Below are 14,587 nucleotides of genomic sequence, written 5' to 3' on the forward strand. Positions count from 1 at the left end.
TTTTGCACACTTTTATTGAAGATGTTACTGTGTTGTTATTTATAGTGTTGAAATCTCTTCTAACAAATCATCAAATCTCTTAACAAAATATATCTCTCACCACTAAAAGATCGAACATGAAGCAATCTCTATAAATTTGTCAACAAATGAAGATCTAGTGATAAGATTCGCTGTATATGATGATACTGATAAATATTTTATATCTGTAATATATAAATCATCATATTTTTCTGTCATATTCAACTAGTGTACCACATCCTTGCCGACACATGCAATTCCCCGACAACTAAATTAAAATTATTAAATAACAACTAAAATTTAAAGATAATTTTTTTTAATTACTATATTAATTAAATTAAATATTATTTTAAAATTTTAAAAAATTATTAATATTTTAAATAAATTTATTATTAATAAAAAATTATAAAATAATTTTAAATTAATTTATAAAATTTTGTTTACTAATATTTTAGATTTTAAATTAAACTTTAAATAATTAATAGAAAATAATTTAAAAATAATTAATAGATAAAATTTTAATAGTTAATATTAAATACCAATTTAAAAATTATTTTATATATTAATAATTTTTTAATTTATAAAATAGTCTTTAATTTAATTTTTATTTTACAATTTTTTTAGTGGTGGTTTTAGACCACACATTTTATGTATGTTAGATAAAATCATTTAATGAAAAAAAGAGTATTTTATTATCTAAAAAACTATACAAATAATTTATAATTAGAGTTATTAAATGGGCTGCAATTTGGTCTGATAAATCATTTTTTTTTTGTATGAGACACATTTTTAAATACATTGTAATTTGTTAGGTTGATCCGAATTTACGTTTATATAAATTATAATATATGTGTGTGTTTTAAAATATAATTATTATTTTACAAAAATGGATTGATTCATGAGCACCTAAGTAAATTGAACTAAAAATTGTCTGATTTAATTTAAGTCACAGTTTTTTAGACTTAGTCTAAATCGTTTTGTTTAACCTTAGGGAACAACTAATTGTTGGGTCAAACTTGTTTTGATAACTCTATCTATAATATAAAATTCATTTGTTTTTTTATCATTTTTTCAACAAGAACACACAAACTAGAAGATGATAGAGTGTAAGAAAAGATATTGTTGTTTTATTTTGACATGTGTTTTAAGTATTGAATAATCACATGCGTAGCAAACTAGCAATTCATCTTTATGTACAAATTATATTTAGTTTGATGTTTAAAGCTAATTAGAATTATTAAATTTTGTTGATTTTAGTTTGCTACGAATTTTTTAATTTTTGCTATAGATCTTTAGATTTGAGTGAGAAATGTTGACATAATTATCTCTATTATAGAACTCTCATTTACCTACAACTTGGATATTGTCACTCAAATTATACTTTCTTATACTTCTTGTGTTATTTAATGATATATATAATATGATATAAAAGACAAACTTATCCAGATAAATAGGAATCTCTTTTATGATGAGCACTGTACATAATCCATAATGAGAAGTTTCTATTCAACATAACACATAATATTTAATCTTTGTAAGATTTATAAATGGTTAACACGCAATAGATTTATTATAAATTCAAAACACTGGAAGTATAATAAAATTTTCAAACTAAATCATCTTGATTCACGTGACCAATAATTTCATATTTTATGATTGATGGTTTTCAACGTCCATATGTCCACAATTCTATATATAGTCAGCATCATCTCTTTGTTGCATCTAAAATACCTATTCATTTCATTGCTCTTTATTTCTTTTCTGTTTCTTTCTTTGGATTAGGTATCTTCACTGTGGGCAGATACATTTCCTATTATATCTTTTCTGCTCTCTACCACAGGTGCATACAATTTGTAGTTAATCTTATATAGTTCCCAATCTTATTGAAATGGTTTTATGCGTAGCGTTTGTTTTAACCAAGTGATACTAATTTAGCTATTTGAAATGGTTTTTGTGAGCAAAGGAAAGTTAAACGAATGGAGTTAGAATTAACACCAAAGAAATCAGAAGCATTGTTTGAAGGAGAGGGTGGAGGTTACTACACTTGGTCAACTTCTGAAGTGCCACTTTTGGCTAAGAAAAATGTGACTGCAGGTCGCTTTCTGCTTCATCCTCGTGGCTTCGCTCTTCCTCATTATTCAGATGTATCCAAAGTAGGTTACGTGATTCAAGGTCAGAGTCCTCAGATATATCTTTTCTCTTTCCATTTCATCTTACAACTTAAGGTTTAGATTAGTTAATTCTATCATAATCTCGATTTCAATGGTTTTGCATTAATTTTATGGAACATGTGTAGGGAATGATGGATTAGTTGGGATGGTGCTCCCTGACAGGAGAGAAGAGGTGACTTTGAAACTTAAGCAAGGAGACGTTATACCAGTACCTATTGGATCTCTCTCGTGGTGGTTCAACGATGGAGACTCAGATCTCATCATTATTTTTCTTGGAGAAACATCAAAGGCTCTTATTCCTGGTGAAATATCCTATTTCTTTCTCACAGGGGCTTTAGGAATTTTAGGAGGCTTCTCCACTGATCTCACAAGCAAGGTGTATGGCTTAGACAAAGATGAGTTGGAAAAGCTCACAAAAAGCCAAACTGGGGCTTTGATCATCAAACTAGGCAAAGATAAACCTATGCCTAAGCCCCAAATGGACATTACCAAAGAGCTTGTGTATAATATAGATGCTGCAGAGCCACAAAATGTTGTGAAAAATGCTGGATTGGTCAAAACCTTAACAGAGAAAGAATTTTCTTTCATTGAGGATGTTGGATTAAGCTTGATCAGAGTAAAACTTGAACCCTGTGCTATTAAGGCTCCATCATACTCAGTGAGTCCTACAAGTCAGTTGATTTACTTTGCTAGAGGAAGTGGCAAGATTGAAGTTGTGGACTTCAATGGAAAGAGTGTGTTAAACACTCATGTTGAGGCTGGTCATTTGCTTGTTGTGCCACAGTTCTTTGTGGTTGCTGAAATTGCTGGTGAAGAAGGAATGGAGAGTTATTCCATTGTAACAACAACAAAGTAAGTTGTTGAGAAATGATTTTAATGGCATGCAATACCATTAAAAGTGATTGATTGTGTTATTACAAAGTATGACATATCACTAATACTAACAAAAAATGATTGATTATCCTGTTTTGCAGACCTTTGTTTGAAGAGTTGGGTGGAAAGGAATCAATATGGAGCATTTTATCACCTACACTGCAACAAGCGGCTCTTAATGTGGATTCTGATTTTCAAAAGTTTTTCACAACCAAGATCAAGGAATCTACCAAGCTCATCCCACCTTCTACTTAATTTGATATGTGTGATGTATGTGTGGTCTACTAATGCATTTGTTTATGAATAATTTTGAGATGATGATGGTGATAAATGGGAAATTCTAAGTTTATCTTTTTATGTGAAAATGATAGTAAGTTATCACTGGTTTGCATGGAAAGACACTACCCATGTATTGAGAAACATTTTCTAATTTGAAGTAGATTTTTTTTTCTTAAAATTTAATTATTAAATGATTACTAAATAGAAGAGTAGAAGGAGACAAACTACAAGAAATAATAATTTTTTTTTTAAATTGTGACATTGTTCATAATTTACAAAATAAAAGACGCATTATCATAAAAATGATTTCTTTTAATATTTTTAAATGCAAAATAATCAATGCTAACATCAATATCAATATATACTCGATGACATATTTTTTGTGTGGATAAAATTGTCAAACCTTTATTGTGATATGGATGATATTAAATAAGTTTTTATTAGTTTTAGCTTTTAAATTTTGTAAACAAATGAAACATTTGGATAACAATCTACAACTTTGATGAACTCGAGAATTAGGAATTTCAATGGTTTGGATAAAGTCATTTTAAACATTTTTAGTTCAGGAAAAATCCTTTAAATTAATAATGGGTAAATTTCCATGAGAAAAGGTAGAGTGATTTTTAGTATAACATTCTAATTCATCATCATTTAATGGTTTCAACTTCTTTGGGAGAAAAAAATAAAAATAAAAATACTTTCAATATTGGTAATTGCTCAAATATAGTTTATTCTATGAAGTAGTAGTTATGTTAATCACAATTAAAAAATAATTAATTCTAAACAACATATCTTTAAACTTAATTTATTCATTGTTATTTTTTTCATTAACTAAACTGTTTTTCTTTTGTTAGATTTGTTTTACATTTATATTAGCTAAATCCAGAATTATATTATAAATTACGTTAATCACTATATTTTGATTTTAAATCTTTTAATTCGAAATTATATTATAAATTGTGTAATTTAAAATTATATTATGAATTACATAATTTAAAATTATATTTTTAATTATATAATTAGAATTATAATAAATTATGTAATTCATTAGAACTTTTAAATATTACGAATTATATTATAAATAGTTTTAAATTTCTTAATTTAAAAATGTTTTTAAATACATTATTTTAAATATGTTTTAAGTTGATTATTAAGCATTATAATATGAATATATTAAATTTTTATAGGAGAGAAAAAAAAGTGTATAATATAATATATAATGATAGGATGACATGTGTACTTTTAAAAGAAATAGTTTAGGAAATAATGTGAGCATGTGATGTTAAATCAAAATGCTTTATAACGTAAGACTAAATTATTTAGGGAGTGTTATAATAATAAAAAAAATACAAAATACTCAACAGTTAAAAGTTGGAAAATTTATTGTAATTTTTTTTTCAATAATAAATAAATTTTTATTAAATAAAGAGAAACACTTTATGTAACACTCCGAAAAATATCAAAACATTCCTAATACATGATTAGGACATATAGAAATACAAATATTTACAATATAAGTTTCATAATCAACGCCCTAAAACTCTTCTGATCCGCAGACACCTGTAAGATCATCTGCTCGTGTACGTAGTACAGTCATCGCAGTTCAAACACAACAAGAAAAACAAGGGTAAGCTAGTGAAAATAGAATTTTATAATATACACAATTAAATCAAAAGAAAAAACCAAGTTACATGATTAATTTCTCAAATTATTCAATCTTCTTCAAATCTCAACAATAAAACAATCACATAGATCTCACATGGATCTACACATCCAAGATATTCAACAAACAACGTCTTCCGGAAGACCCGTATTAAGTAAGTCCTACCAGAGACTAACACCTGATCCAAAGATTACCAGCGAATCCAACAAAAAGGATTAGGGTAAGTTCAATACAACCCAAGCCGTGCATCTCATATGTCACGGTGTGCATGAACTCCCCCATCAGCTTCTCACCACCTGATATCTTAGTCTATGTGACTTAGATCATCAGTGAAGCTCGGAGATCTCTGTTACCACATAGGCATCAATACTTAATACACAGCAAACATCAGTCCATACATTATCCTGACATCAATACTTAATACACAACAAACATCAGTCCATACATTATCCCAAATGTATGAATCCAATTTCATACCATTTCGTCATACAATATCATTCAAAAATTTATCCACAATATTCAAAAGTTTATTTGACATAAAAAAAATACACTTTAATACTAAATCATCAAAACCCAATATTTCCACAAATTTAAATAATATATAAACAAACAACCCAATATAAATAAACACACAACATCCCTGCAAGAGAAATTGAATATTGGGACCACGTCCCTTTCGCATTCAGATCTTCTATCCTAGGGTGCTATTAAAAATTAAATTTAGCTTCCCTTACCTCAATTGCTTGCTTTCCAAGCAACTTTTAGAATTTTATTCCCCACCGTTTGGATAAGCTTCAAGATTTATAGGCCTAATGCAAATTATCCAAACAGAAAAAAAATTAAGTATATAATAGAATAAGTTGAGAGGATTAAACTTCTCAACTGACCCCACCAAGATTGATGACTAAATCCTAAGGAAAAACAGAGAACAAAGGATATTTAGAGTAAAAATGAACTTACTCTGTTTGAAAATCTGATCGGGTAGAAATGTTCCTTAACTCCTCTACTACAGCGTGGTATGATCAGATTCTAAAATAGATGAAGATTGGGAGAGAAATTAAGAGAGAGGGAGAGAAGAGAATTGGAGAGAGAGAGAGAAAAAGAAGAAAATGAAAGGCACTGGTGGTGGGGGGGGCAAAGCTTCTGTTGGTGTTTTTTTTTTAAAACACGCTGTTACATTATCTCCAACTACAAAAATTTTCGTCATCGAAAATGATTAGGGTATGTTGCTCGTATCTCCTCTTCAATTTCCCAAGTGGAATCTCTAGAGGTGAGATCCCATAATACTTTCACCATGAGAATATTTCTTCCAAGAAGTTGTTTCACTTGTGAATCTAAAATTCTGATTGGCTTCACTTCAAATGACAAATTTTCTTTCACCTGGATTGAATCAGACTATAGAATGTGACTGGAATCAGGTACGTACTTTCTTAGCTGGGATACATGGAAAATATTGTGAATGTTAGCTAAAGGAGGAGGCAAAGCAATTTCGTAAGCCACAGGGCCTATTCTCGTGAGAATTTGATAAGGTCTTATGAACTTAGGAGTCAATTTCTTGGATTTTAGTGCTCTTCCTACACCATTGAATGGTGTAACTCTTAAAAAGACATGTTCACCCGCAGAGAATTCTAAAGGTCTTCTTCTTTGATCTGCATAAGATTTTTGCCTGCTGAGAGATGTTTTCAATCTTTCTTGAATCATTTTGACTTTCTCATTGGTTTGTTGTATTAATTCTGGTCCAATTAACACACTTTCACCATCCTGAAACCAGCACAGAGGTGTCCTGCACTTTCTTCCATACAATGCCTCGAAAGGAGCCATTCTTATGCTAGCTTGGTAACTGTTATTGTAAGTGAACTCTACCAAAGGTAGAATTTCATCCCAACTGCCCAAATGATCTAACACACAAGTCCTAAGCAAATCCTCTAACGACTGGATAGTTCTCTCTGATTGTCCATCAGTCTGAGGATGATATGCTGAACTAAGTCTGAGTTTAGTCCCCAAAGCTTCTTGAAGCGTTTGCCAGAATCTTGAGGTGAATCTGGGATCTCTATCTGAAACTATGCTGGAGGGTACACCATGCAATCTGACTATTTCATCTATGTAAATCTGGGCCAACTTCCACATAGAGATTCTCAGGTCTATAGGTAGGAAGTGTGTCGTCTTTGTCAACCTGTCCACTATGACCCAAACAGAGTCATGCTTCCTCAAAGTACATGGTAAGTGGGTAACAAAATCCATTGAGATACTATCCCACTTCCACACTGGAATGTCTAACTGAGTTAACATGCCTCCAGGTCGTTGATGTTCAATCTTTGATTTCTGACAAGTCAAGCAAGCAACTACAAACTTAGATACATCATTCTTCATGCCATGCCACCAATAAGACTTCTTGAGATCTTGATACATCTTGGTCATTCCTGGATGTAAACTGAGTTTGCTTTTATGACCTTCAGATAACACTGTTTGCTTTAGTTCATTATCCTCTGGTATGCATATTCTATTTTTGAATCTCAAAATACCATCCACTCCTAAAGAGAAGTCTTTAGCTTTGTCAGTATTTAATAAGCCCATGAAGTTCTTCAATTTTGAATCTTCCAATTGCTTCTCCTTCACCTTCTCCAGAAATTCATTAGTTATAACAAGCATATTACAACTAATGCAATTTAAAGACATGGAAACCTCCAAATTCATACTCCTGAAATCTTCAATCAATGCTAGCTCTCTAATCATAAGCAACGACATTTGTATCTTTTTACGACTCAACGCATCTGCAACAACATTTGCCTTCCCAGGATGATATATTAGCTGGAAATCATAGTCTTTTAAAAATTCAATCCATCTCCTCTGCCTCGTATTTAACTCCTTTTGATCAAACAAATACTTCAAACTTTTATGATCACTGAACACATTAAAACTAACTCCGTAAAGAAAATGTCTCCATATTTTTAAAGCAAAGACAACTGCTGCCAATTCTAGATCATGAGTTGGATAATTTCTTTCATGCACCTTTAACTGACAAGAAGCGTAGGCAACAACTTTCTTATTCTGCATCAAAACACAACCCAATCCCTGATAGGAAGCATCACAGAAAACTTCAAAAGACTGATTGGTATCAGGGATTGTCAATACAGGAGCATTAGTCAACATTCTTTTCAACTCTTCAAAGTTTTTCTCACATTGTTCAGTCCATGCAAAAGGATGATCCTTTCTAGTCAATTGGGTCAAAGGAGCCACTATTTTAGAAAAACCTTCTATAAATCTCCTGTAATATCCTGCTAACCCGACAAAACTTCTAATTTCTGTAACTGTTTTAGGACGTTCCCACTGAAGTACAACCTCCACTTTAGAAGGATCTACTGATATTCCCTGTGCAGAGATAATATGTCCTAAAAATTGTTTTTCTGACATCCAGAAGTCACATTTTGAAAGTTTAGCATATAACTGTTTTTCTCTCAAAATGTTCAGGACGGTTCTAAGATGTTCTGCATGTTCTTCCCTTGTACGAGAATAGATCAAGATGTCATCGATGAACACTACCACAAACTTATCAAGAAAAGGTCTGAATATCCGATTCATATAATCCATGAAAATAGATGGAGCATTAGTCACCCCAAATGGCATAACCAGAAATTCATAGTGACCATACCTTGATCTAAAAGCAGTCTTCTGAACATCTTCCGCTTTCACTGAAATTTGGTGATAACCTGAGCGTAGATCTATCTTAGAAAAGACAACTGCCTCATGCAACTGATCCATCAAGTCATCAATTCTAGGAAGAGGATATTTATTCTTTATTGTTAACTTGTTTAATTGTTTGTAATCTATGCATAGACGTGACGAACCATCTTTCTTCTTCACTAATAGCACTGGAGCTCCCCATGGAGAAACACTAGGTCGAATGAATTGCTTCTCCAATAAGTCTCCTAGTTGTTTCTTCAATTCACCTAACTCCGCTGGTGCCATTCGATATGGAGAAATTGACACGGGGCCTGCTCCGGGAATCAAGTCTATTGCAAACTCTATCTCTCTTTTAGGTGGAAGTCCAGGAATCTCATCAGGAAATACATCCATAAATTCCTGAACTACAAACATATCTTTTTGTACTTTATTAGTAACTATAGAACAAGCCATGAGCATAAAACATTTTGCACCTTCTTGTATCTCTCTCTCAAACTGATGAGCTGAGATAACCTGCATTCCTTCTAATTTAGGGAAAATTAACTTCTTCCGACCACAATCTATAAGGATATGATTAGCAGACAACCAATCCATTCCCAATATAACTTCCAAATCTTTTAGAGGTATACAAATCATGTTGATCTTGTATCTCTGCCCATCTATAATTACTGGACACTTAGCACACAGGGAAGAAGTTACTATAATACCTTCTGTTGGTGTAGATACCACCAACTCAAATTCTAATTCTTGGACTGGCAACTTAAGTTTCTTAGCACAATCAAAAGATATAAAAGAATGGGTTGCCCCAGAATCAAACAATACAGATAATTGTGTTCCAAGGATAGAACAAATACCTCTAACAAGGCTATCAGACTGTGAAGCTTCAGCTCCACTAATAGCAAAAACTCTGCCAGCAGCTTTGGGTTTTTTATTACTATTTTGTTGTACTTGCTGCACTCCGCCAAAATTTGGAGCTCCCAATTGGACACGACAGTCTTTTGTTGCATGACCATACCTATGACATCTATCACATGTCACATTTGACACTGGATGAGGGCAAAATCTAACAACATGTGGCCCACCGCATCGAAAACATCTAAAACTAGGCGGTGATTGAGAATTGGGTCTTCCATTGCTATAAGATTGAAGTCTGAAATAAGGTTTCTTTCTATCTTCATATTTAGGCATGCTTTTAGAAGGTCCTCCCACTTGAGGCTTAGCAAGTCTGCTACTATTTTTCAAACTCTCCACTACTTTTGTTTTCTCCACTAGAGCAGGGAAATCTCTAATGGACATAGGAATCACCACTTCTTTAAGTTCTTGCTTCAACCCAAACTCAAATTTTCTACATCTCCAAGCCTCAGTCATGGTCTGGGTGTAGAATCTAGCTAGGTGTTTGAACCTAGTAGCATATCCAGTGACTGAAAGATTTCCTTGTTCCAGCTGCATGAATTCAATTTCTTTTGCATACCTGACACTATCAGGAAAATACTCCTCTAGGAATCTTACTTTGAAGTTCTCCCAAGTAGCATCTTCACCTTTGTCTTCCATCAGCTTCATGCCTATCCACCAAAACTCAGCTTCTTTAATAAGCATATAGATGGCATAAGATAACTTTCTCTCTTCAGGGCATTGAGTAGCTTCAAAGATTCTTTCTATGTCTCTCACCCACTGGTCTGCTCCATCTGGTTTTACCTTGCCATTAAATCTGGGTGGATTATGTCTTAGAAAATCCTCCAGACTAAAGGTATGGGGTTGTTGATGAAGCTGAGATGCTTCTGCTGCTAATCTAGCTGTTTCTAATTGATGAAGGGCAGCCTGATGCTGTTGTGCCATAGTAGCACTATGTTGTTGCAAGGTTGTTGCCATCATCTCTATTGCCCGAGCTAAGTTGGGCATATCTACTAGTGGAGGAGGAGTAGGTGGTCTACGTGCCATTTACTAAGCACATAAAGAATTGGGTTAGAAATTACTAAAAATTTCCAACTACATCTTTAATACAAATTAACTTAAAAGAAATAATTACACAAAATAGATACAAAACCAATCAAAACTTATCTCTAAAATATACTTTAGCTACTTAGAATTAAGATAGAAAATAATCTTGATCCAGTCATGAGTGTGCACCCTCACCACTATATCCAGATTCTTTTCATTCTTAATACTTTCATCTTTATTCATAACAATTAAATTTATTTGACTCAAACACAAACAAGATTTCAAGAAATCAACTTTGTCAAACATCTTATTAGAAACTTTTAACTAAGTCTTGAGGCTATACTTAAACAAAAATCTACACGCAGGAGAAACAAAATAAACCCACTACCCTCAGGTTATCCTAAGGATGAACCGCTCTGATACCATTAAATGTAACACTCCGAAAAATACATCTAACTATTACAATACAGGTTCTACTTATTTCTATACAAGCATAAAGTTTTTCAAAACATTCCTAATACATGATTAGGACATATAGAAATACAAATATTTACAATATAAGTTTCATAATCAACGCCCTAAAACTCTTCTGATCCGCAGACACCTGTAAGATCATCTGCTCGTGTACGTAGTACAGTCATCGCAGTTCAAACACAACAAGAAAAGCAAGGGTAAGCTAGTGAAAATAGAATTTTATAATATACACAATTAAATCAAAAGAAAAAACCAAGTTACATGATCAATTTCTCAAATTATTCAATCTTCTTCAAATCTCAACAATAAAACAATCACATAGATCTCACATGGATCTACACATCCAAGATATTCAACAAACAACGTCTTCCGGAAGACCCGTATTAAGTAAGTCCTACCAGAGACTAACACCTGATCCAAAGATTACCAGTGAATCCAACAAAAAGGATCAGGGTAAGTTCAATACAACCCAAGCCGTGCATCTCATATGTCACGGTGTGCATGAACTCCCCCATCAGCTTCTCACCACCTGATATCTTAGTCTATGTGACTTAGATCATCAGTGAAGCTCGGAGATCTCTGTTACCACATAGGCATCAATACTTAATACACAGCAAACATCAGTCCATACATTATCCCGACATCAATACTTAATACACAACAAACATCAGTCCATACATTATCCCAAATGTATGAATCCAATTTCATACCATTTCGTCATACAATATCATTCAAAAATTTATCCACAATATTCAAAAGTTTATTTGACATAAAAAAAATACACTTTAATACTAAATCATCAAAACCCAATATTTCCACAAATTTAAATAATATATAAACAAACAACCCAATATAAATAAACACACAACATCCCTGCAAGAGAAATTGAATATTGGGACCACGTCCCTTCCGCATTCAGATCTTCTATCCTAGGGTGCTATTAAAAATTAAATTTAGCTTCCCTTACCTCAATTGCTTGCTTTCCAAGCAACTTTTAGAATTTTATTCCCCACCGTTTGGATAAGCTTCAAGATTTATAGGCCTAATGCAAATTATCCAAACAGAAAAAAAATTAAGTATATAATAGAATAAGTTGAGAGGATTAAACTTCTCAACTGACCCCACCAAGATTGATGACTAAATCCTAAGGAAAAACAGAGAACAAAGGATATTTAGAGTAAAAATGAACTTACTCTGTTTGAAAATCTGATCGGGTAGAAATGTTCCTTAACTCCTCTGCTACAGCGTGGTATGATCAGATTCTAAAATAGATGAAGATTGAGAGAGAAATTAAGAGAGAGGGAGAGAAGAGAATTGGAGAGAGAGAGAGAAAAAAAAGAAAATGAAAGGCACTGGTGGTGAGGGGCAAAGCTTCTGTTGGTGTTTTTTTTTAAAACACGCTGTTACACTTTATGAGTGTCTCAATTTTTATACATTTAAAACTAAATCTAAATGATCATTCACTTTTACTGTTGATCAATACCAAACTATATTACTAATAAATTTTGTCTCAAAAATGTCATTTCATCCATAATAAAAAATAAGGTATCAGTGTTTTGTAAAATCAATCTCCATAATTACCCATGCAAAATCAATACAATTACCTCTTTATTTTAGAGGTAGAATTAGTAATGAAAGTCCAAACAACTAAGTTAAAGAGTTAATGAACGTTTGTCTATCCATTAAATTGTGAAATTGAAAAAAATAATTTGAATATTCAATAAACACAATATTTTTTAAAATAAAAAAAAAACATTGCACTAAGTAATTCACGTATAAAAAACCTACTCCAAATATTGAACCATCATAACTAATTAAAATACAAAAATAAATCTATATTAGATTATAATAATTATAAAAATATATATTTATATAAACCTAACAACCTACGCAAATATAAACCAAACAACATATTTTTTTTTATAAATATTAAACATATACCAGAAAATCACAAACATCAATATTAATAACATAAATACAAAACATAATATTTTCGTTTATTATAATTCTTTCCGGTAATGGAAAATAAAGAATATTATTGTTAACAAAAAATTATAATAATAAATTATACACTACAAGAAAATCATAAAATAAAAATCAATTTTAGAATAAAAAAATATTAGTTGTTATAGTAACTAAGATACCATTTTAAAAATTAAAAAAAAAATTCAGATTAATTTTTATTGTTAAATGATTTATAAATTAGTATCTAATTAACAACAATTTTTTTATTACCAAGTAATTGGTAGTTAAAACTTTGGTAGCTAATTAGATACTAATTTAGAAAACTATTTAACAATAATAGAAATTAGTTTAGAAACTATTTTTTTTTTATTTTTAAAATAGTATTTAATTTAGTTACTATAGCAACTAATTAATTTTTTTATTTCTAAAATTGATTTTTATTTCATGATTTTCTTGTATTAATAATACATTACACTAATTAAAATTCCAATATAAATATATATAATAAATTAAAACACATATAAAAAAAACTAAATCGTAACAGATTATAATAAACTAAAAACTAAAAAAACTGACTTATAAAAAAAAACAACAAAAATGATCATGACTCTATTTGTATACGAAAAAAACGATTTATAAAAAAAAAATAACAAAATCAATTGTAAACTCTACTTTTATATATATATATATATAATCAATTTATTAAAAAACAACATAGTCGATTTTTGTAATTTTGTTATTACACACAAAATTGATTTTTTACTATAAAAATCCACAAAAACAACTGTTTAAAAAATAAGGGCAAAATTATATTTCACTTTGTGTTTATGAATTTTTCTCTTATTTGTTATCTATTTATCTTTATTCAACTATCTATCTTCATACTTTCTAGAAGACCTCCAAAACACTTTATCTCACAAATTAACACTTTCAAATCCTCATACATGTAGGAATCCAAATACAAGTGATCCTATAACTTTATCTTCGCCAATAATGTTTTTGCTTAAACAAACATAACATAAGTGTTACTTTCATTCTTCAGTAATTTAAAATTTCTTAAGTGTTATTAATGTTTAAGTTGATATTAAATTAACAACCCAATAATCAATAATTTATGTTACATTTACATGATAATAAAAAAAGCACCTTATTTAATAGAAATAATGGACTAGACACAAATCAACTCAATGTTAATTGATTAGCCATAATGATTACAAAGAACATCTAATCAATTAAAACATCAATCATGTACTCATGTCTAATCCATTATAGCTCCACCCTTATACACGTTCATTTTCAATGTTTCAAATTCATCACACCTATTTCCATGAAATTACAAATCAAGAGTTAAATTTGTAATTATCTAACTCAAACTCAAAATTTCCATAGTTTTCTTCACAATTTAAGGGGAACCATTCTTCCCTCTTCCCTATTATTTCTTTCCTTTCATATCACTACAAATCAAACACAATCAATCATGAAGAATAATAATGAAGAATAGTTACACTTTCTCAGCTTTCAAATT

The 14,587-nt window shown here is 30.7% G+C and overlaps 1 protein-coding gene and 1 long non-coding RNA gene across 3 annotated transcripts; one reads left to right on the forward strand and one right to left on the reverse strand.

The window, feature by feature from the left end:
* The first annotated feature begins 1,622 nt into the window (after window positions 1-1,622).
* Window positions 1,623-3,427, forward strand: LOC137812254 (cocosin 1-like). Of its 2 annotated transcripts, none has more exons than XM_068614177.1 (4): window positions 1,623-1,858; window positions 1,982-2,190; window positions 2,315-3,041; window positions 3,164-3,427. In XM_068614177.1, the coding sequence occupies exons 1-4, from the start codon at window positions 1,671-1,673 to the stop codon at window positions 3,315-3,317; spliced, it is 1,278 nt and encodes a 425-aa protein (XP_068470278.1). In that variant the 5' UTR covers window positions 1,623-1,670; the 3' UTR covers window positions 3,318-3,427. The 2 variants fall into 2 exon arrangements, with proteins under 2 accessions (XP_068470278.1, XP_068470279.1); XM_068614178.1 differs by having other exon boundaries at window positions 1,729-1,858; window positions 1,987-2,190.
* Window positions 3,428-11,070: 7,643 nt separating this feature from the next.
* Window positions 11,071-12,421, reverse strand: LOC137809785 (uncharacterized). Its single transcript, XR_011080811.1, has 3 exons — window positions 12,291-12,421; window positions 12,065-12,139; window positions 11,071-11,239 (listed from the first exon to the last, which is right to left on the reverse strand). It is a non-coding gene; the product is annotated as an uncharacterized lncRNA (long non-coding RNA).
* Between the last annotated feature and the right edge of the window lie 2,166 nt (window positions 12,422-14,587).

Source organism: Phaseolus vulgaris, chromosome 2 (genome assembly GCF_000499845.2).
Source record: "Phaseolus vulgaris cultivar G19833 chromosome 2, P. vulgaris v2.0, whole genome shotgun sequence".
NCBI classification, from domain to species: Eukaryota; Viridiplantae; Streptophyta; class Magnoliopsida; order Fabales; family Fabaceae; genus Phaseolus; species Phaseolus vulgaris.

Bases quoted from the DNA above. Each gene is read 5' to 3' on its own strand.
- LOC137812254 (XM_068614177.1), top strand. From the start codon at position 1,671: ATGATTGATGGTTTTCAACGTCCATATGTCCACAATTCTATATATAGT. The intron at 2,191-2,314 runs GTCAGAGTCCTC...GAACATGTGTAG, and splicing joins AGTAGGTTACGTGATTCAAG to GGAATGATGGATTAGTTGGG. The intron at 3,042-3,163 runs GTAAGTTGTTGA...CCTGTTTTGCAG, and splicing joins TCCATTGTAACAACAACAAA to ACCTTTGTTTGAAGAGTTGG.